This window comes from Juglans regia, chromosome 4, assembly GCF_001411555.2.
Source record: "Juglans regia cultivar Chandler chromosome 4, Walnut 2.0, whole genome shotgun sequence".
Taxonomy (NCBI): domain Eukaryota; kingdom Viridiplantae; phylum Streptophyta; class Magnoliopsida; order Fagales; family Juglandaceae; genus Juglans; species Juglans regia.
The window spans coordinates 28,175,552-28,197,209 of NC_049904.1; the positions used below are offsets into that span (position 1 = coordinate 28,175,552).

The window sequence follows — 21,658 nt, forward strand, 5'->3', positions numbered from 1 at the left end:
ACTTTTCTACATTAATTAATTATATATGTAATCTACTAATAAATTATTATTTTTTAAATCTATATTAAAGCTTATTTTATTACTAAAAATATTTTAGATACAATAATATTATATAAAAATAAATCACAAATTAATATAATACTTCATATTATAAAGCTAATTTTATTATAAAATAAATCTAACTTATTATTTGAAATCATATCAATTTATAAATTTAATTTTATATAATCTTTTTATAACTATAACAGAAAGTCCTGCACACGAACGGACAATATACATGAAAATTACTTTATGAAAAAAGATAAAAGTAATTACGCTTACCACAAACAAAAATAGTAATACTAAACGCATCAGTTACTATTTACTCTCACATCTCATTTATAATTTTTTTATAGTGTGAGAGTGTTTTTCATAGGATATATAAGAATATTTTTTATAAGATATTTGAATATTTTTTTATAGAGTGTAAGGTGTGAGACGATGAATAATAATTTATAAGAATAATTTTTCATTGAACTCTTTAACATTTTTTTTTTCGGTTTCCCTTCAATTCTTTAGCTGTGGATTATCTTAAGCTATGTTCGGACATTAATCCTGCTTATTACCCCGTCCAGATAACATTTCAATTTCATAGAAAGTCATTGCGGGACTGAGTCTGACCCGACTTTCTTGACTAACAAATAATTTAGAATTACATACTAATCTTATTTTTCAGAGTTTGACAGATTCGATTAAAAAATGGCACCTGCGCGTACGAACCTAACAGTCAGTACGTCCAGAGGTTCACGCTTCTCAGCAAATAAATTCGTGTATATTATTTCTTGAAGGCAAAAACTGAAACCTTGCCATTCCATGAAACACAAGGCGCCCACAGCATTCATTATGGTTTCTTCGAGATGGCTTTTCTTCCTCTCCGCCATTTTCATGCTCACAGCTCTAGCCATCGCTCAGTCTGCAGAACCCTTGAACCATTTTTGTTTATATGAAAAGGGTAACTACACGGCTAACAGTACCTACGAGACAAATCTCAATCAACTCCTCTCCTCCGATGTATCCTCCGACACCGGTAGTAACTCTGGCTTCTACAATTCCTCGTATGGCCAAAACTCCGACCAAGTACATGCAATCGGGCTTTGTAGAGGCGATGTTAACTCAGATGTCTGTCGTGATTGTCTCAACAGCGCTAAGTCACTTCTCCCACAGCGCTGTCCCAATCAAAAGGAGGCAATTATGTGGTATGACTACTGTATGTTTCGCTACTCAAATAGCTCAATTTATGGCGTCATGGAAACTTCTCCTTCATTCTTTATGTGGAACACCCAAAACGTATCGGCCAATTATGTGGAGCAGTTCAATGCTGTTCTGAGGACCTTGATTGAAAACCTGACTAGTCAAGCTAAAGATGGTGGTTCTCTCCGCAAGTTTGCTGCAAATAGCGCGAGCGCACCCGAGTTTAAAACGCTATATGCACTTGTGCAGTGCACGCCTGATTTGTCTATGGACGACTGCGAAGGTTGCTTACGCGGGGCTAAGGAAGCCATCCCACAATGTTGTAACGGGAAGATAGGTGGGAGGGTCGTTAGACCCAGCTGTAATATCAGATTTGAGACGAATCCCTTCTTTGACTCTACAACTGATGCGTCAGCACCACCAGCCAATAACACTCCTACAACAGGTAATACAGAATTCATTTCTCATATGTATATATATTTATATATATGCCATCATGAATATAATAACTTGACAGTGGAAGAAACTCTCAGTTCGATGCATTTCCCTCATTTTCCCATGCAGCACATATATATATTCGTTTAGTAAAGCTCTCTCTTTTCGTAAAAAATATTATCTGTACGTTTTCCTTTTTTTTATTGTTTAATTCTTTGGTTAAATAAATTACTCGAACTTGAAAAACAAATTACAGAATATACAGAAAGAAACGGTTTAAAAATTGAGAAAAATACACTCAACGTACATTAATGCACTGATCATTGTTAATTTGGAAACTATTGATTTGATGCGGGTGAGTACTAGATTAGTATTTTGCTGAAGATCATAATATATGGTTAATAAAGAATGGAAATTGAGCAATTTGACCCCCCATTAAAATCCGATTGATTGACATGATTTTATCGTTTGCATCCGCCTTTGTTTATTCTAAGAATTTTTTATGTTACTGATGTGTTTAGTTTATTTTTCATTAGAGTTATTCTATTATCAAACGTGTAGATACACCGACCATATCACTTAAATTGTAAGATTTAATTTGTAAAATTCAAATTTTAAAATTTATTTTCTAAATCAAATTATAACATATAAGCATTTTTAGTACTAGTGTGTTATGATCTACACCGACTTAGAATTTTTGTTTCTCAATATTATCTAGAGGAATCCTAATTGCTAAACACAATATTTTATATTATGTTTAGATGTTAAAAATATCTCAGATCATTTGTAGATTATAATAAAATAGTAATAAATGGTTTATAAATAATAATAAAATAATTTTAAATTATCTGAAAATAATTATATATTCCACACGTAACATACAAGATTGTGTTTTGCAAGTAGTTGTGAAGTAAAGGCTTATGGTTTGCAGGAAGCAAGGGGAATAGTACGTCTCGCACAGTCATCATTATAGTTGTAACAATTGTTGCTTCTGTGATACTACTTATCATCACCATCTGCATCTATAGGAGAATGAGGAGGTGGCCATGGGTGAAACCTGAAAGTAAGTACAACTTCAGTTGTACTCTTAATATTTTATAGGATAGATTTACTACTTGCTGTCTCAAAACCAATTAATGTGACACCATCCCCTCATTCAAAAAAAGAGTTTTATTATTTGTTAAAATATAAAATAAATAATAAAATTTATCTATTTTTATTAGTTTAATTTTTTGGGATAAGTGGTGATTTAATATGGTATCAAAGCAGAGGTTCTGAGTTCGAACTCTGACTCTACACTCTATTCTATTTAATTAAAAATTTTCCGTGTTAGACCACTCATTGAAGGAAAGTCTGACCCACACGTGAGGGGAGTGTCAAAATATAAAATAAATAATAAAATCTACTTCTTCCCATTAGGTTAACCTTTTTCGGACAAGTATTGATTTTACATATCATTTCTACACATTATATTTTCTTTATTATTTTTATTTTATTCTTTTTAAATTTAATGAATTTTTATACTCATCATTTATATACTATATATTTGATAAGAAAAAAAAAATATAGTATGTAGTGTATGGCCGGAATGATAAATAGAAATTTTCCTTGTGCATATTTTGAATTTTCAAGTCATTTAATTATCTGTTGGCTTTCTCGAATTAGGTGAACCTGTGGATGAAATAGGAAGCGTGGAGTCCTTGCAGTTCGATTTCGACGCCATAAAAGTTGCTACGGATAACTTTTCTGAAGAAAATAAGCTGGGGCAAGGTGGTTTCGGTGTTGTTTACAAGGTAATTAATGGATATAATCTTCTTGAAATTAAAGGGTATCATTATTAATTGGTCAAAACATGTTAATTTCTCAAGTACTCCATTAATGATGATGATTATATGCAATTTATTTTTTTATTTTATCAGGGTAAGCTTCCCAATGGGCAAGCCATAGCTGTGAAAAGACTGTCAACAAATTCCGGTCAAGGGGATTCCGAATTTAAGAACGAAGTCCTGTTGGTGGCCAAGCTTCAACATCGCAACTTAGTTAGGCTCCAGGGCTTCTGCTTGCAAAGAAATGAAAGGCTTTTAGTTTACGAGTTTGTGCAAAATACAAGCCTCGATCACTTCCTTTTTGGTATGCTACTTTATGCAGATTCTGTTTTCATTTCGTATTGTATTCGTGATGTTTTACTTAACAGACCATATATAATTTTTACATGTAGATCCCATCAAGCGTGCACATTTGGATTGGGAAAGGCGTTACAAAATCATAGGAGGCATTGCTCGAGGGATGCTTTACCTTCACGAAGATTCTCGACTTCGTATTATTCATCGTGATCTTAAAGCCAGCAATATCCTTCTGGATGGGGACATGAATCCGAAAATATCAGATTTTGGCATGGCAAGATTGTTTTTGTTAGATCAAACTCAAGCAAATACAAGTAGAATTGTGGGGACCTAGTAAGTATCATAGAAAATGGCTAGCTTCAGTTTCCAAACCAAGACTAATTAGAATGTTCCTAATACTGACTTATTGAAACTAAAACTAATGCCATTCAAGCACAACTAATGCATTGATGTCGATGTGCAGCGGATATATGGCTCCAGAATATGCCATGCATGGACAATTTTCACTGAAGTCTGATGTCTTTAGTTTTGGTGTGTTAGTACTGGAGATAGTGAGTGGACAAAGGAACCATTGCTTTCGAAATGGTGAAAATGTGGAGGATCTTTTAAGCTATGTAAGTACGCTTAGACTTGGGTACATTTCCCTTTTCAATCCTGCAAGCGTCCATGCAACTACGAGAAAAATAAGTATTTGTGATCGATTATTTACGACGATAACGATTATTTAAGATAAAAATAGATTCATTTTGATAAAAAAAAAAATAATCATTTTCGCTGGTCACAAATAAATAGTTTTATTGTAGAGCGTATAGGAATCATTGCTTTTGAAATGGCTAGTTTTTATGATGTTGGCTGATTTTTGTCATATTTTGCAGGCGTGGAGAAACTGGAGGGAGGGGACTGCTTTAGATATTGTAGATTCCACAATGAGCTCTGGCTCAACAAGTGAAATGATAAGATGCATCCACATCGGGTTACTATGTGTTCAGGAAAATGTAGCTGACAGACCAACCATGGCTTCAATCGTTCTCATGCTTAATAGCTATTCCATCACACTTCCAGTACCCTCACAGCCTGCATTTTTTATGAACACTAGTAGCATTGAATCTGAGATGTCATCTAAATGGGAGCATAGCATAGGCGTAACAGAGTCAGATGAGAGATCCAAGCGCAGCTCTGTCTAAACCGCAGCAAATGAGGCTTCGAATAATCAGCTCTATCCTCGATCGCTAGCATTCTGAACTGACTTATTACTATGGCGCTCCATGATCGGTGATCCTGTGCTCCATGTCGTGTTGAATCCATTGTAGTCAGACCCAGCCCCTCTCCAAGTCGGAAACCAATATAGTTTAACTGTGGCGAGAAGTCTGTTTTTTTTGGTTGTTTGTCTTTACTTTGTAAGTAGAACTTGGTTCAGTTCAGTTCGTGTCTCTATTTGTACGTATTTGGAACATCTTGATTATTCCTCACTGAGAACTCAATAAAGCTTATGATTTTTTATTTTTATATCTAATGGGGAAAAAGACATTCAAAGCCAACATACAGACCCACAATTCCAAACCCAAACGCTATGTTTTGGCCCATAGAAACAAGATGGATACTAAAAGCCTCAAATAAGGTCATGCCAATGTTTGGGTAAAACAAAAGTTTGAAATATTCGAAAATTTTTAAAAAATTTGTTTGAGATTGGATTTTAGGAAAAAGAAAAAAAAAATTGAATAAATATATTTTTTTAAATAAGTCTTGTATTAGAGTTTGCAAGAGTGGACAGATAAAGTCGAAAAGTTGTTTGAATATAATTTCTTAAAATTTTTTGTTTTCGATTTATAGTTTGTAAAAGTTGTATTGATTTTTTTTTTTTTTTTTATTTATAAAAACTGGAGATCAGATCTCCTTATTATTAAAATCCTCACTTTTGGTCGAGGAAACCTTCTACAAAACCTCCATAGCAAGAAACATCAAATAACAGAAAACCAAGCCAAATCGAAGAAAACTACACATCCTATGAAAACTGCTACTGAAGAACCTAAACCAAGGTTCATCTATAAACTTTTCTTAAGTAAGGTAAGCCCGTGCGATCCGTTCTAAGAATCCCCTTAAGAAGATAAGGAAGCTCATCTTGTGACAGCCAAACTCTATTGCAACCATAACTACCCAGTCTAGCAAGGTGATCCGCTGCCATATTACCTTCCCTATAGACATGCTGTATTTGAAAATTCGTCAACAATAACAGCTGACTCAACTCCTCCCAAAAATCCTCCAAATACCATAAACTACACTTGCCTTCCTTTAACCAATTAACCACTACCAGCGAATCCATTTCTAAAATGACATTGTTAAAACCCATGGCCTTACAATATTTTACACCCATCAAAATAGCTATTAGTTCAGCTTGATTGTTGGATCCACTGCCTGTGCTAGCAGCAAATGCAAACTTCAACTTTCCTTGTTCATCCCGCAGCACTCCACCCACACCTAGGTCTCCTGGATTATGTAAACTGCTTCCATCAGTGTTTAGTTTTAACCATCCTGCACACGGTTTAGACCAAGACACTGCTATAAACTTCTCATGTTTAACGTTGCACGTCAGCTTCAACATCTGCAATATCACAATATCCCTGCTTCCCAACCGATACACTGCTTTTAATTTCACTCCCACCCAATTAATCCAATGCTTCACAGATCGCCATAACACTGTAATGGATTCCCTTTTGCCTTCCATCCTTGCCGTACGCCTCCAGACCCACAAGCTCCATGTGATGATATTGGGAATTAAGCCGATTAGGTTGCCCACCTGCGAAGACCTTTTAGTACGTCTAAACCACACCTCCACTGCTTCTTTCCATGTCCGATTAGCAACATATGGAATTCCCACCAGACTTGAGCAAAACTTCCAGATAGCTGCTGCTGTTCTCCCCCCATAGAGCACATGATTTAAGTCTTCAAAAGCCCCCTCCTCACAACATTCACACTTGGAGACCAAAGGAATGCCAATTCGTCTAACACGCTCATCTACGCTGAGGCTATGATACCAGGCTTTCCACATTGTCACTGAGACCTTTCTTGGCAACGCAGAGTGCCATACCCACTCCGACCACAGCGTTCTTGGAGCTATAACTCGAACAATACTCCACGCACTCTTGGTCGTAAAACCTCCATCCAAGTTGCCCATCCAAACCAAAAAATCAGCCCCTTCTCTTATACTGCTAATCCTCGAGACAATGTTGTCTGTTAACTCTTGGCCCACGAGCTGTACTAGCATATCCACATCCCAGCTGTTGTTCACCATGCAATGCTTAACCAACAGATTCGGTTGGTTTACAATGCTCTGTTGAGCACATATAGGACCCGACTCCAACCATTTATCCCTCCAAAAAGAGACATTGCCATCTTTTACAATCCATCTAGAATTCTGAATCACCACAGGAATTGCCCCCATGACCATCTTCCAGAAACGAGAACCCTTAGATGGACTCACCATCGAAATGTGCTGATTCTTAACATACTTCGATTGGAAAAAACTTGTCCACAAAGAATTAGCAGTCAATAACTTCCAAGCAAACTTAAAGTGCAGAGCATTTTGTACATCAAATAGACTCCTCAATCCTACTCCCCCCTCATCAATCGGCTTGCAAAGGATGTCCCACTTTATCCATTTCCTCTTTGATTTTCCATTCGCCGATCCCCAAAAAAAAGAGCTAAACAGCTTATGCAAAGATAACAAAACTGCTTTCGGGACTTGTAGAACACGCAACAGATGAACAGGCATACTTACAATAACATGTTTTAAAAGAATTAACCAAGCACCAGAGGACAGAAGCTTGACCTTCCATCCCTCTATTTTCCGACGTATACACTGAACTAACTCCTCCACATAAATCCCCTTCATCCTCCCGGAAATAATTGGCACCCCTAAGTATTTAACTGGAAACTTACCTTCAGAGAAACCAGTAAGCAGCAGCAGTTCATGACGACGAGTGGCTGAAATTGTTTTAGAGAAAAAAATTGATGACTTTCTCTCGTTCACCCGCTGCCCCGACCACTGAGCGTAAAGGCTAAGAGTGTCCTTAATCTCCTTAACCGACTTCTTGCTCCCATTCGCAAATATCATCATATCATCCGCGTAAAGAAGATTTGTTATGAAGGGGCCCCTGCGCGGATAAGTATAGAGACCAATCTTGTCGTCCTCAAACTTTTGCTTTAAAAGTCGAGAAAAAATCTCCTCCACAAGAATGAATAAATAAGGTGAGAGAGGATCCCCTTGGCGAAGGCCCCTACCACCTTTAAAGAAGCCTTTAGCAGTACCATTCATGATTACAGAATACCAAGGAGTAGTGACACATTGTGACAAGAGGTTACAAACTTCAACCGAAAAACCGAACCCTTTCAACACATGAAATAAAAAATTCCAATCAATAGTGTCATAAGCTTTAGCTATGTCGATTTTCACCATAATATTCCCCCCTCTAACTGACTTATTTAAATCATGAGCGAGCTCTTGAGTGAGGCTGATATTATCAAAAATACTGCGTCCGGGAAGGAATGCACCTTGCTCCAATGAAACAATACGACTCAAAACTGAATTCAATCGAGCTACCAGAATTTTTGAGCAGATTTTGTAGACAACGGAACAAAGGCTGATCGGCCTAAATTGATCGAAGGATGTAGGGCTTAAAACTTTTGGAATCAGTACAATAAAGGAGGAAGTATAAAACCTGGGCATAGGGGAACCCCTGAAGAAATCCCATATCGCCTCCATCAAGTCAGCTTTCACCAATGACCAACAGTGCTGAAAGAAACCAGATCCGAATCCGTCGGGACCTGGGCTACTAGCCGTTGGGATAGAGAACAAAGCGTCCTTGATCTCCTTCTCAGAAGGAATGCAACACATGAGATGGTTCTCCTCACCCGCCACGTCCTCTTGAATTAATGTCGACAAGTCAGGAAGAACTCTGCTAGGATGGCCTTGAAGTAGTTCCTGAAAATACACCACTGCAGCGTCATGTATATCTTCCGGAGAAGATAAAACACGTCCATCACTCAACTGCATTTCTGTTACCGTTCTCGCCCTCCTAACCTGCATTGCTTTGAAAAATGAAGAGTTAATCTCACCATGATCCATCCAATCATTTTTAACCTGCTGTGCAATGCGAATTTCCTCCCTCTTTTGCCAAACAGAGAGCTCAAGTCTAGATGCCAAGACATCATTTTCAACATCCTCAAAAAATCCTTCCTGAAGACTTGCTTCCCCTTCCTCAACTTGTGCCTCCAGACGTTTAATATGCGCCCCCGTCCATCCAAAAACCTCCTTATTCCAACTACGCAGCACTACTTTAAGCCGTTTTAATTTTGAAGCAAGCTTCCAAAGTCCCGAACCTCTTGTATTCTCCTGCCAAACAGAGGACACACACCTCCAAAAATCTTCATGCAAGGTCCACATCTGTTGGAACTTGAAAGAGCTAGGGCCATACCGCAAAACAGGATCCGCTAGACCAAGAAGCATTGGAGCATGATCAGATGAATGACGAGCCAAGTACTTAAGAGAAATCGATGGAAATAGCTCCAGACAGCGTACGTTACAGAGTGCTCTGTCCAATCTAGCCCAACTACGCGCCATCCCGCTCTGTCCATTGCACCATGAGAGCTTATTTCCACTGGAAGGAATCTCCATCAGACCCCCCGCATCAATGAAGTTGCAAAATTCCTCCATTGCACACGGCAACCTTGGGCAACCTCCTCGCCTCTCGCGAATCACATTAAAATCCCCGATAACGATCCATGGCAAACTCAAAGAACAGAACTAAAGAAGCTCGGCCCAAAGATTCCGTCTCTCTAAGTATCTACACTTCGCATAAACAAACGACACTACCACAGAAGAGTTTAATAACAAGGAGATCTGTTGATTAGATACTCCCAGCACATCCACCTGTATCTCTGCATCCCAGAAAACCCATAATTTGCCTGCTTGCGCACCATTAGAAAAACACTCATCAAAACTAAGTAACTTTTGCCAACGTGCCAGGTGATTATCCTCACGAAACGGCTCTGCCAAGGCTAACAACTTTGGTTTATGAGACTTCAATAGCATTCGAAGTCTTTTTTTCGAGGTACCAAGTCCTCGAGCATTCCAGAACAAGATCGTATTAATCATAAATTCAAACGGGAGGGCCTGCTAGGAGCCCGGGACGAACTTCGTCTTGTCCTTCCTCTGTGTCCTTCCTTAACTGTAATCTCTGAGTCCGAATGATCATCCTTCTCCTTCCCTAGGTGCGGAAGCGCCCCCTCATCATCCGACACAAAAACGTTTTCCTTGCCCCTTACACAGGCTACTGCCTGCAGACCATCCTCCACCAACTCTCCTTCTTCAGTAATAGGCTGTTCAGATAAATCCACAACCTCCGTACCACACCCCACGCTATTCCCTAAAGGCGACGCCAAAAATGTACCAACGGTCTCTACTTGTGCACAAACAAACTCGGATACCTCCAAAATTCCTTTATTCTGGGCCCCACTATTCTCCCCATGCAACAAAATTCTATCCGCGGACGTACTCAAAACCATTACATTGTTCTCACCGTGCACTACGTGCACTGCTAACGCGTCGTCAGCCTTTGTTTCATCTCCTGACACCATCACCTCCTCCCCCTGATCAACGATGGTCTCCAGCTCATTTAGGTCATCGGACGAGTGCACTGGTGCATCTGGCTTTCCATCCAATTTGCCATCACCGGCCAACTCATTGTCTGCTGGAGGGTTAGATGATTTTGCAGCCCAAACATTGGCCGACTTAACCCCCGCTTTCTTTCTCTTATCCTTCCCCTCCTGCTGTGATGCTCTACAAGTAATTAGATTATGCCCTTGCACTTTACAGTGCAAACAAAAAGCAGGCAAGGTCTCGTATAGAACCTCCTGGAAAATGCTCTTCGGATTCTTAGGCGTTCCAATCCAAAAGGACTTAATCGGCTCCTGAGCAATATTCATCAATACGCAGACCCTTGCACCATCAGTCCTCGTAGCACATCTTGTTGCGTTATCTCTTCTCAAATACATTCCAATCGGCGCCGTTATGCTCTTAAGAAATGCCTCATGATAATAGTTTGGTGGCAGACCAAGAAGCATTAACCATACCGGGACTAAAGCCGGTTCCGATTCCTCAGTAAACTCTGTCGTCCATTGGAATAAACGATAAGTAACACCATCCACGTCACAGCTCTCTCTAGAGAAAGCTTTAAGAAAATCCTCCTCAATCGAGAACCGAACAAAAACATTCCGAGGCCTTCTCATTGCAGACACCATTGGCTGGACAGACAAGCCCCACCGCTCATGAATAAACATGCGAATTCTATCCAGTGATGGTCTTTGTCTAATAAACTTCAAAACAATAGCAAACCTAAACGGCTCAGCAGATTTTTCCACTTCCTCCTTCGAAAACTGAACATAAACTTCTCCGTCTAACATTTTCGGCTTCCTAAAAGGAGCAGACACCTCAGGAATGCCCTGAGGAGACTTCGAAACCAGCTCTGCAAAAGACCTCACCCTCCCTGCCGACGTCATGTCGGCAGTCAGCCTTTACCAAGCCCCTCCGTCAGCCCTTTACCAAGCCCCTCCGTCAGCAAAATAAATATTTTGTGATTATGATAAGTTGTATTATTTTTGTATTTGAATAATGATTAACTAATGATTATAGAAAATTTTAAAATACAAAAATTGTATTTAGATAATATTTGAGAATGAAGTTAAGAAAAAAAAAATGAAGAAATGTGTTTGACAAATTTTGAGAACACCTTAATTGCCAAACATGCCAATTTTGATAATTAAGTTCTTTTTTCTTTCTCGGGAAAGTGTAGGGGTAATTGATGGATATCAGGAGCCCGGAAGGTGACAAGTAGAAGAAGAGGTTGTTCAATTAGGTTGAGTACAACTATCTTTCTGTCTTTTGTGGGGGCTAATCACATATGATGACATTATTGTCATTTGATTTTATTTGGGAGCGGAGGGATTGAATTTGTCTTTATGGTTTGGATTATTGTTATCTGGTGGGCTATTGCTGTTCTAGTCTTCTAGAGAGTTTTCTATTCTTTCATAAGTCATGAGTTGAAAATGAAAATCTACACAACCAAAACCCATTTAATGAATAATATTAGAACATAGATTCAGTTGAGTTGAATTCTTTATGAATAGTAATAAATTGAGATGGTGAATTGAATTTTATGAAACCTATTTAAAATAAGTTTAGATGTATTTAGATGTTAAGATGAATTTAGATATATTTATGTAAAATTAAAAAAGATTATAATTCCTACGTGTAAAGAGATTTTGAATTGAAATGAATTTAATAATTTAATAATTACATGTTTAAATTCAATTTAATATTAGACTGAACAACTTTCAAACCGGCCTTACTTCTTAGATGACTAGAATGGTTGTGACCTCTTCCATGCTGAGAATTGGCTTGCCGATCTAAGCCGGCCCCCCACCACATTTTGGAATAAGGAGCCTAGCCTGCACAATTAATTCTACAACTGGGAGTTGGCTAATGGAAGTTGAACAAACAAGTTGTCCTGGGTTATCTCCAACAACAATTAGACGAATAATGGTTTTCTTCCATAATTCCAGAGTCTCTGTTTTGCTGTTATTATTCACAGCCTGCGCTATCATCATCCCCACCAATTCCCAGCTGCCAATCTACAACTCTCACGTTTGTCTAGATCCCTATAATGAAACATCCAACGATTCTTACGGATCAAACCTCACAACCCTTTTGGGTTCTTTATCGGACAAAGCTTCCCAAAACATTAGCTTCTACAACGACACTTCTAACGGCATCTACGGCCTCTTCCTCTGCCGAGGTGATGTTTCTATTGATACCTGCAAAAGATGTGTCAGGTATGCGAGTCAAAACATCGCAAGTCGATGTTCATCCAACAGAAGTGCGATCATCTGGTTCGATGAATGCATGTTAAGGTACTCCAACATTAATTTTTTTGGAAAGGAAGAGACGTTGCCGAGGTTGTTGATGTGGAATGTCGAGAATCAAACTTCAAACGATGAAACAAATTTTGAAACACCATCGCTGATGTATGGACTGATGGAGGGAGTTTCAGTAACTGATCTGTTGTTCAAGGCAAATAGTCGGCCAGGGGTTGATGGGTCCGAGATTGAATATGGGTTAGTGCAGTGTACCAGAGATATCACTGTCAGTTCATGCAATCATTGTTTTGATGTGTTGATGAAGGAAGCCGATAAGTGTTGCAAAGTGAAGAAAGGGTGGCGCATTTTAGCCCCGAGTTGCAATATAAGATTCGAGAAGTACCCTTTCTTTGCTCCGCAACCATCAGCGACGGTGCCGTCCCAACACGTGCCTGGTAAGAATAATGCTACTGCCGCTCCATTTTGTTCCCAGTGTAAAACGGTCGGTCCGATTCCGCGATCGATTGAATATTTTTGGTCCATCATTTTTTCGGACCGAACACTCTCATAGGGACCAGATCAGACCAGTAGTTATCGACCCAGTCCGATCTGGTCGGTCCATTCGGTCTGGTCTATTTTTTTTAAATCAATTAATAAAAAAATTATTTAAAATACTAAATTAAATTAAGTGACTTATTAATATAGATTATGTTCAATGATAGTAAATTAGATAAAAATTACATTATTAATTTATATAATTACTATATAATTAACTAATTGATATTATATATTAGTTAATTCATTGAATATTAACAAGTGTTAATAATATATTTAAAATTTTATATTGTTAATAGTGATAAGTTAGATGAAGATATATATAAAATATTGTTAATTTATACAATATTAACAAATATTAATAACATATTTAAAATTTTATATTGTTAATTGTATAATTATTATATAAATAATATATATAAATTATTTTTTATTAGGTCGGTCCAGTCTGGTCTGAGAAATCTCCACTCCAAGATCAGACCGAAGACCGAAATTTTCCTATTTATTGAACCGAAACCAACTATACATTTTTTCGGTCCGATCCGAACCAAACCGTCTGGTCGATTTCTCTGGTCCGGACCAGCCGTGTTACACCCCTAGTCCCCACCCTTCATCTATTTAATTATATTTTTTAATTTTTTTTATTTACTGAATAAAAAAATATTATTAATATATTGATAATTTGTTATATTTTTAAAAAATATTAAAAATTAAAAATTAAAAAAATAAATTTTATCTAGGGGAAGCACCCCGACAGCACCCGCCTGGTAAAGGTAGGACACGTATGTCTCAATTTAAAAAGTGTTTGGTCGGAGATGTCATCAAAACTAACTAGGGGTCGGCAGGGCACTGCCCACAGCATTCCTCACGTACCACATTTATATATTTATACTATAAATATTTATATATATTTATTATTTATACTATAATAATATATATTAAATAGAATTTTTATTTAAGAAATATTATTAGGAGCAATCACTGTTGAGAGCAACCATTTTTACACACATTATGTGGTATCATTTAAATCATACATCTCTTAAATTTAAAATTAGAGAGATGAGAGAGAGCAGAGATGAAATGAGATGAGATGAGATGAGAGAGAGAGGAGATGAGAGAGACCAAGATGAGAAAGAGAGTGGAGATGAGAGAGAGAGATCAAGATGAGAGAGAATCGAGGAGAGAGAGAGAGAGAGAGAGTTAATGAGAGAGAACCGAGATAAGAGAGACGATGAGGGATGAGAGAGTTGAGGAGAGAGAAAGAGTTGATGAGAGAGAGTTGATGAGAGAGATGAGAAGTCATCTGCGTTTTGCACCAAAAAGAAAATTAAAAAAAACAAAATGATGAGAAGCATCCACATAATGTATGCAATGTGTGCACAGCTATAGTGGCTACTCTCTAATAATACTCTTTATTTAATATTTTGTGTAAGTTATAATATAATAGGATAATTTTTTTATAGATTGTCAAGACAATACAAGAGTTTCATATTACTTAATTATGAGACTTGTATTGTAAGCAATGTGAGACATTTGTACTGTGAAGACAATATATAAAAGGTCACCTTATTATACTACAACTTACACAAAATATGTATTAAAAAATTTAAAACTATATAGTTTTTAAATTATAGTCATATTTAAAAATTTAAATTTAAAAATTGGGTCAAAAATTATATTTTTTATCACTTTTCTACTCAGGAATAATTTTTAAACCTGGTGAACTATAGTCCATTATTAAAGTGGGAAGAGGGAGAGGTAGACTTGGGTACCCCGCCCCGAGATGTAAGGGCGAGGGTGGAAACGCCACCCCGGCCAATGTGGTGAGGAGGATTAAATTAATCACAAACTTGAAAAATTTTGTGCAATATTACTCTAATATATCTCATCACATTAGTTCATAAATTCATTTTTTTTTATAAGATTTAGGTATGGTTTGAATAGTGAAATAAGATGAGATGTATTAGATGGAAAGTAAAAGTTGAATAAAATATTGTTAAAATATTATTTTGAAATTTGAAAATGTTGAATTATTTATTATATTTTATGTGAGAATTTGAAAAAATTATAATGATAAGATGAGATAAGTTTATTATTACACTTGTTTCATTGATTTTTTTTTTTTTTCGGAAAATCTGAGTCTAGATTACGCATATCCACTGCATATTTTGGAGTCCTTAAAAGGTACCCACTAGTCTACTTTGTTGTTCAGTTAAAAAGAAACTATTACCTTAATACCTCTTGATTATGAACATGGATATATATTGTGAAATCACTTCTCCAAAAAACTTAAACCGACAGAAAGAAACATATTTTTATGTCTGTAACACTCCATCTTATGTGTGGACCTTCTCTTAATAAGTGGATCAAAACGTAGAATATATAATCAATGGAGTGAAATATAGAGTTAAGATTCGAATTCAAAACCTTTAATGTTATGTAAAATCTTCGTTTGTCTCAAAAATTTAAACTAACAGGAATATGTAGATTTTATTATTTATATTTATATCATAGAGTAATGCTATTATGCCCCCTAATTTATACCACTCATTTTACCTTCTTGATGTGTGGTGCCATATGATTGAAAAAAATTAAAAACACAAACATAAAAAGATAAAGGGAATCTAGGATTTTAGTGTTTTTGGGCCACATTTTGTTTTGAATATATATTTTAAACTTTTTTAATTATTTTAATAAGTTACATGGACATCAAGAAGAAAAGTGATTAATATAAATTAGGGGAATGCTAGCATTACTCTTATGTCTAAACATATATATCAGTTCCCCAGTATGCTACTTTACTACTTGCATTTATGGGATAAATTAAGTTGTATTCCCCATATGCTGTCAGGGACCTTCATGAATATTATTGAATCATCGTCTCTACACAGTTATAACAATGTCCCTGCATATTTATTGATGTATTATTGTTGTAAGATATTTAAAGCAAACTTACCGTTGCATTGGATGATGGAACCAGGAAAGGGAGGAAAGAATACAACAAAGATCGTAATCATTAGTGTATCTTCAATTGCAGTCGTAGCAGCTCTTTTGGGTTTGTGGTATTATTTATCCTGTGCCAGAAGGAAAAGACAAGAAGGTAGCATTAGTTTGCCTGTCTTTTAAATTCTGTACTCCTTGCCAGTCATTAATTCTTTAAGCTGTTCTTGTAACTCAGAGGGAGAGACGAGCGAAATAATCCTTCTTCAAAACTGGAAAGGTTCACCGTCTGTACACACAATGGATAGAAATATGCATGCCGGGGATCATGACAACAGTGGAGAAATGCATTACTACAGTTTGGATACCATACAGACTGCTACGAGCAATTTCTCTGATGCAAATAAGCTTGGAGAAGGTGGTTTTGGCCCAGTTTACAAGGTTCAAAGAGAGATTAATTAGTTGTTCCAAAATACATGTTCCTTTTTGGGAAGTATTTGATTTTTGTGATTATTTGATGTGACATATTGCAATGCATGACTACCATTACCTTTGGATTATTATATTTTTTGATGGAGAAAGTTTGAAATTCTTCCAGGGACAGCTGAGTAGTGGAAAGGAAATTGCAGTTAAAAGGCTTTCCATTAAATCTAAACAAGGTCTGGAAGAGTTCAAGAATGAAGTAATGCTAATCGTGAAACTCCAACACAGAAATCTAGTGAGACTCTTGGGCTGCTGCTTGGAAGGAGATGAAAAGCTTCTTGTCTACGAGTACATGGCCAATACCAGTCTTGATGCCTTCCTATTTGGTTTGCTCTCTCTCTCTCTCTCTCTCTCTCCCTCTCCCCTCAGGTAGAGCAAACCATTGTACAAAGTTGGAAAACTATACAACAAAATTATTTATAATACTAAGTAGGCAATTCTTGCCCTCTCCATCCTTGATCGGCCTTTAACTATAGAGGGGAGAAGAATAGGATTTTGGGAGATTTCTGTTGCAACAGCTGCACCCTATTTAGCAAAGAAATCTGCTTTGCCATTTACCTCTCTGTATGCAGGAGTGATCCGCCCATACTTCCAAGTACTTCCCAGTGAACTTTGCTATTTGCCTTCTTGTCACAATGCAGATCCAAAAAAATGCAGAGAACTAGACTGGGATCGGCGTATAAACATAGTCAATGGGATTGCAAGGGGCCTTCTATATCTACACGAGGACTCCCGGCTGAAAATCATCCATAGGGATTTGAAAGCAAGCAATGTGCTGTTAGATGATGAGATGAATCCAAAGATATCAGATTTTGGCACAGCTAGGATGTTTGGTGGCAATCAAATAGAAGCCAACACTAACAGAGTCGTCGGGACATAGTAAGTCATTCCCTCCATGACATCTCATTTTCATACATCACTGATGCGGCTTCATACAGGAATTTTTTTAAGACATGGTTAAACTAAAGTTTAATCCTTTCGCGTACATGTTTTGCTATTCTTTGCTTCCCAAATCCTGTCTCAAACACTTCAGAGTTTAGCTAACAATAATGGAGTGATGGGTTCATTGATCCTTTTGGTCTTCTTTGTTTGGCAAATCCTGTTCTAACATTAACGTAAATAGAACTGACAAGAACAGATACTTTCATTCCCTTTGAGTACTGTATAAAAATATTTTCCTCAACAGCGGATACATGGCGCCAGAATATGCAATGGAGGGACTATTTTCAATAAAGTCCGATGTTTACAGCTTTGGAGTTCTGATGCTTGAAATCCTGAGTGGGACAAAGAACAGTGGATTCTATCAACCAGAACGTGCACAAAGCCTTCTATCACATGTACGTCTCATTTTTATTCGTTTCTTGAGCATAACTATGAATATTTTAACTTAAAAACATACGAAAACAGACCTGGCAGCTATGGAATGAAGGAAAAGGACAGGAGTTGATTGATCAGACATTAGTGGGCACTTGTCCTGTACCCGAGGCTCTGAGATTGATCCATATCTCATTGCTGTGTGTTCAGGAAGATCCTAATGTCAGGCCTCCCATGTCAACGGTTGTTCTTATGCTTGGGAGCAAAACGATAAACCTTCCTCCGCCATCTGCACCTCCATTCACCATAGGTAGACTTTTGACGTCTGATCAATCTTCAACCACTGCCACAGGAACAGGAATTTCCATATCTGATCAATCTTCAACAGGCCCTCCTACGGTTCTACCTAGTCAAGAGATCATTAGCTGGAGCACCGCTTCTCCAGCTACTTGAAAAGACTTATATATTGTTTACGTTTGATCACATGTATTAATTTTTTCTTACCAGCCATGAATTTACTTGAATTTGTTCAAATAACAAAATAAAGAATATAAATTCAAACTCAAAGGAGCTCAAAGTTTTATCACGATTTCCGACCAGAGTACCACAACAGCTTATACAATGAGTTTGTTGCTCACAAGACAACGTGTAAACAATTATTTAAAAAAAAAAGTTAAAACATAATTATTTTATATTAATTGATATGACAGGCTTCCACATCAGTAATGTGTTATTATGTCGAGCTTCTAAATATATATATTTTTAAGGATATGGGTGCTGGCAGAGGTTTTTCAAATTATCATGCATAAGTAACTATTCTTCATGGTTCATACATTCATCTTGATAACAAAAGAAAGAGCAATTTAAAGACGAAAAACAAAACCTTATCCCACTTAATAGTGCACGTCTATATCAATATTCGATTTAAATAGGTTTTGAGATTGAAAAAATAAAGTCAATAAGATCAATTACTAGACTTATGAGTGCTAAGGTGATCTAATATATTTTGAAATGATAATATATATATATATATATATATATATATATAATTTGAATTGATCTATGAATAATAGTATTTTATAGATTCCATTGAAATATATTTGAATATATGAAATAAATTGAGATATCATGTGTTTGAATGTAAGAAATAGGCTGAGATATGTTTTTTTTTTTTTATAGAAAGTTAAAAAAGTAATTGATCCTATTAATTAGTTTAAGATAGATTGAGATAACTTGAGAACCCAAACATTAACCAACTAATTTGTTTTTGACGAAAATGTTGGGGATGAGACACCAGAATAAATTGAATATTAATGGTGCACCAATTTAAAGTTTGGAGGCAGCCTGCTACGTCCCATTAATTAATGGTGTATAGATTCCATACAGCCACTTTCATTAATTAAATTAGCAATTTTGGCTTCCTAACTTTTAAAAACTATATCTTATATATATTATTTTTGTATTTATAATATTGTACACATGAAAAGATACATCATGCATTATTATGATAGTATTTAACTTAGCCCCCATAGGTCAAAATCCTGGCTCCAATGTGTATTTCGTTTAAACTTTGTCTCAGCACATCAGCATAGCATGATCACCGAAAGCCAAGCTGCACTTAAAGATCACTCTCCAAAAGCTGCAAAAGCTATTTTTCTTAATTATTTGGGTTAGTGAAGCAGGGATTCCAATCATTCTCGTCATAAATGATCATTTTCTTTACAAATATTTAGTCACAGAATGACATCTAATGATATTTTATGATCAAACAATGGAAACGTGACATGCAAAAGTAACAATTGAAGTTGAAAGAATGAAAACAATTAAATGCTAAGAAATTTCCTGCTATTGGTATATTGGCTAGGTGTTACAAATGTAAGCACTTCAATTGATGATTTGTACAAGTACCAAATAGACAAGCTCTTGTATAAGAGAAATGATTTGTACAAGCCTCAAATAGACAAGCTCTATGCAAGCCCTTGTAAAAAAGTAGACCCCACCTTAAAAAAGTGTAAAAAAACTATTCTTTATTAGTGGGACTCATTTTTTTACAAAAAGCTTGTATGAAGTTTGTCTATTTGAGATTTGTATGTAGCATTACTCCAAATGACTTGTATCAGACTTGTTTATTTAGAGTTTGTACTTAGCATTACTTACTTAAATTTGCTTGTACTACGACCTCCATTTTGGAATTAAAGTGGCAATCATAAATTTAAAAAAAAAAATTCTCTTTCATACATGTAAAAATATAAAATTTAATAAAAATATAATCGATGTACACATTTTATTACATAAGGGGTACGTAGCTTCCAACAATTTGTACAGAACATTTCTTTATTAAAGAAAAATTCTTCATGAAAGTCTTACATCATATACTTCTACTTAATTAACATGTGATTTTTCATTTTTGTTATTCTAACTTAATGCTTAAATCTATATATGTTTAAATAAAAAGATAAAAATAATAAATTATGTATTAATTAAATAAAAGTGTATAGTATAAGATTTTCTTGTAGCATTTCTTTACTATTAAAGAAAGCTGTTAAAATCCCTCCGAATTTACTTGCTTGTAAAAAAAAAAAAAATCAAGATTATTACTTTGGAATGTGAGATGACAAGTGGATGATACCAATATCCGTATAAGAGAATCCGCTCATCTTTATCCTTGAGATTCCTAAGAACCACCCATCATTTGTTAAAATATAAAATAAATAATAAAATTTATATCTTTCCATTAACTTAAACTTTTAGAATAAGTGGTAATTTTATATAATATCAAAATGCAAGTCTTGAGTTCAAATCATGACTCTACATTCTACTCTATTTAATTAAATATTTCACGTGTTGGGTTACCCATTGAGGGAGAATCTGGTCCACACATGAGGAAAAGTGTTAAGATATAAAAATAAATAATAAAATCTATATCTTTCTATCAACTTAAATTTTTGAGATAAGTGGTGATTTGATCATATCATTATCATTGGTATCCAATAAATAAACTGCTTTCTTTTGCTTAATCAAATGAAAGGAAAAATAAATTACGATTGTATAATCATGCGAAGTGAAACAGTGTTTAGGAGCAACTAAAAAGAGTTGGCAATAGGTACCAGCTGCATGAGTTCAGTATTGCTATCGATTCTCTTCTGATTTTCAAATTCGATCTAAATCGAAATCTCTTCAATATTTGAAGTTGGTAATACCTAGCTAGCCTATATATGGCCAAAACATTTTGTTTAAGCAAATGTTATTTCTAAGTTTCTAAACGTTTTGAAAAATTCTATTTTCAAGTGAGCACATTTATTTCCATTGTTACACAATCTGGAAGAAAGTAACAACACTTAAAAAAAGAGTAGAGCAAAGTCTTTGATTCAATTGAATATAGTTACGATGTAAAAGTATGATGATGAACGTATGGTGATGTTGTTTAAAGAACACAAAATACGTGTAAGCTGAAGAGAACAATTGAAGTGAAAGTATTAGGAAATGATTGTATTTCCCATACAAATTAGGTGCCTTATGTTTTGGATTTAGAACTTAAGACAAATTATTTCCACACATATAAGCAAGCATAAGGGCATGTGAATGTGTAAATCTGGACCATCCTAGCATACATGTTTGGGAAACAAATGTAACAATACAGAAGAATGAATTCACTTCACGTGCACCCA

At 35.9% G+C, this 21,658-nt stretch overlaps 3 protein-coding genes across 3 annotated transcripts; all 3 read left to right on the plus strand.

Annotated features, from left to right (window-relative positions):
• Positions 1 to 836: 836 nt before the first annotated feature.
• On the plus strand, positions 837 to 5,103 carry LOC108981718 (cysteine-rich receptor-like protein kinase 29). Its single transcript, XM_018952965.2, has 7 exons — positions 837 to 1,675; positions 2,597 to 2,728; positions 3,331 to 3,458; positions 3,585 to 3,795; positions 3,884 to 4,121; positions 4,252 to 4,402; positions 4,664 to 5,103. Exons 1-7 carry the CDS (start codon positions 853 to 855, stop codon positions 4,970 to 4,972), a joined length of 1,992 nt encoding a protein of 663 aa, XP_018808510.2. The 5' UTR covers positions 837 to 852; the 3' UTR covers positions 4,973 to 5,103.
• A 7,278-nt stretch (positions 5,104 to 12,381) lies between these two features.
• On the plus strand, positions 12,382 to 13,269 carry LOC108981719 (cysteine-rich repeat secretory protein 38-like). Its single transcript, XM_035689277.1, has one exon. It carries the CDS (start codon positions 12,382 to 12,384, stop codon positions 13,267 to 13,269), a length of 888 nt encoding a protein of 295 aa, XP_035545170.1.
• Positions 13,132 to 18,499, plus strand: LOC109011549 (G-type lectin S-receptor-like serine/threonine-protein kinase At4g03230). Its single transcript, XM_035689367.1, has 7 exons — positions 13,132 to 13,157; positions 16,232 to 16,353; positions 16,432 to 16,634; positions 16,792 to 17,002; positions 17,318 to 17,555; positions 17,863 to 18,013; positions 18,084 to 18,499. Exons 3-7 carry the CDS (start codon positions 16,494 to 16,496, stop codon positions 18,441 to 18,443), a joined length of 1,101 nt encoding a protein of 366 aa, XP_035545260.1. The 5' UTR covers positions 13,132 to 13,157; positions 16,232 to 16,353; positions 16,432 to 16,493; the 3' UTR covers positions 18,444 to 18,499.
• The last annotated feature ends 3,159 nt before the right edge of the window (positions 18,500 to 21,658 follow it).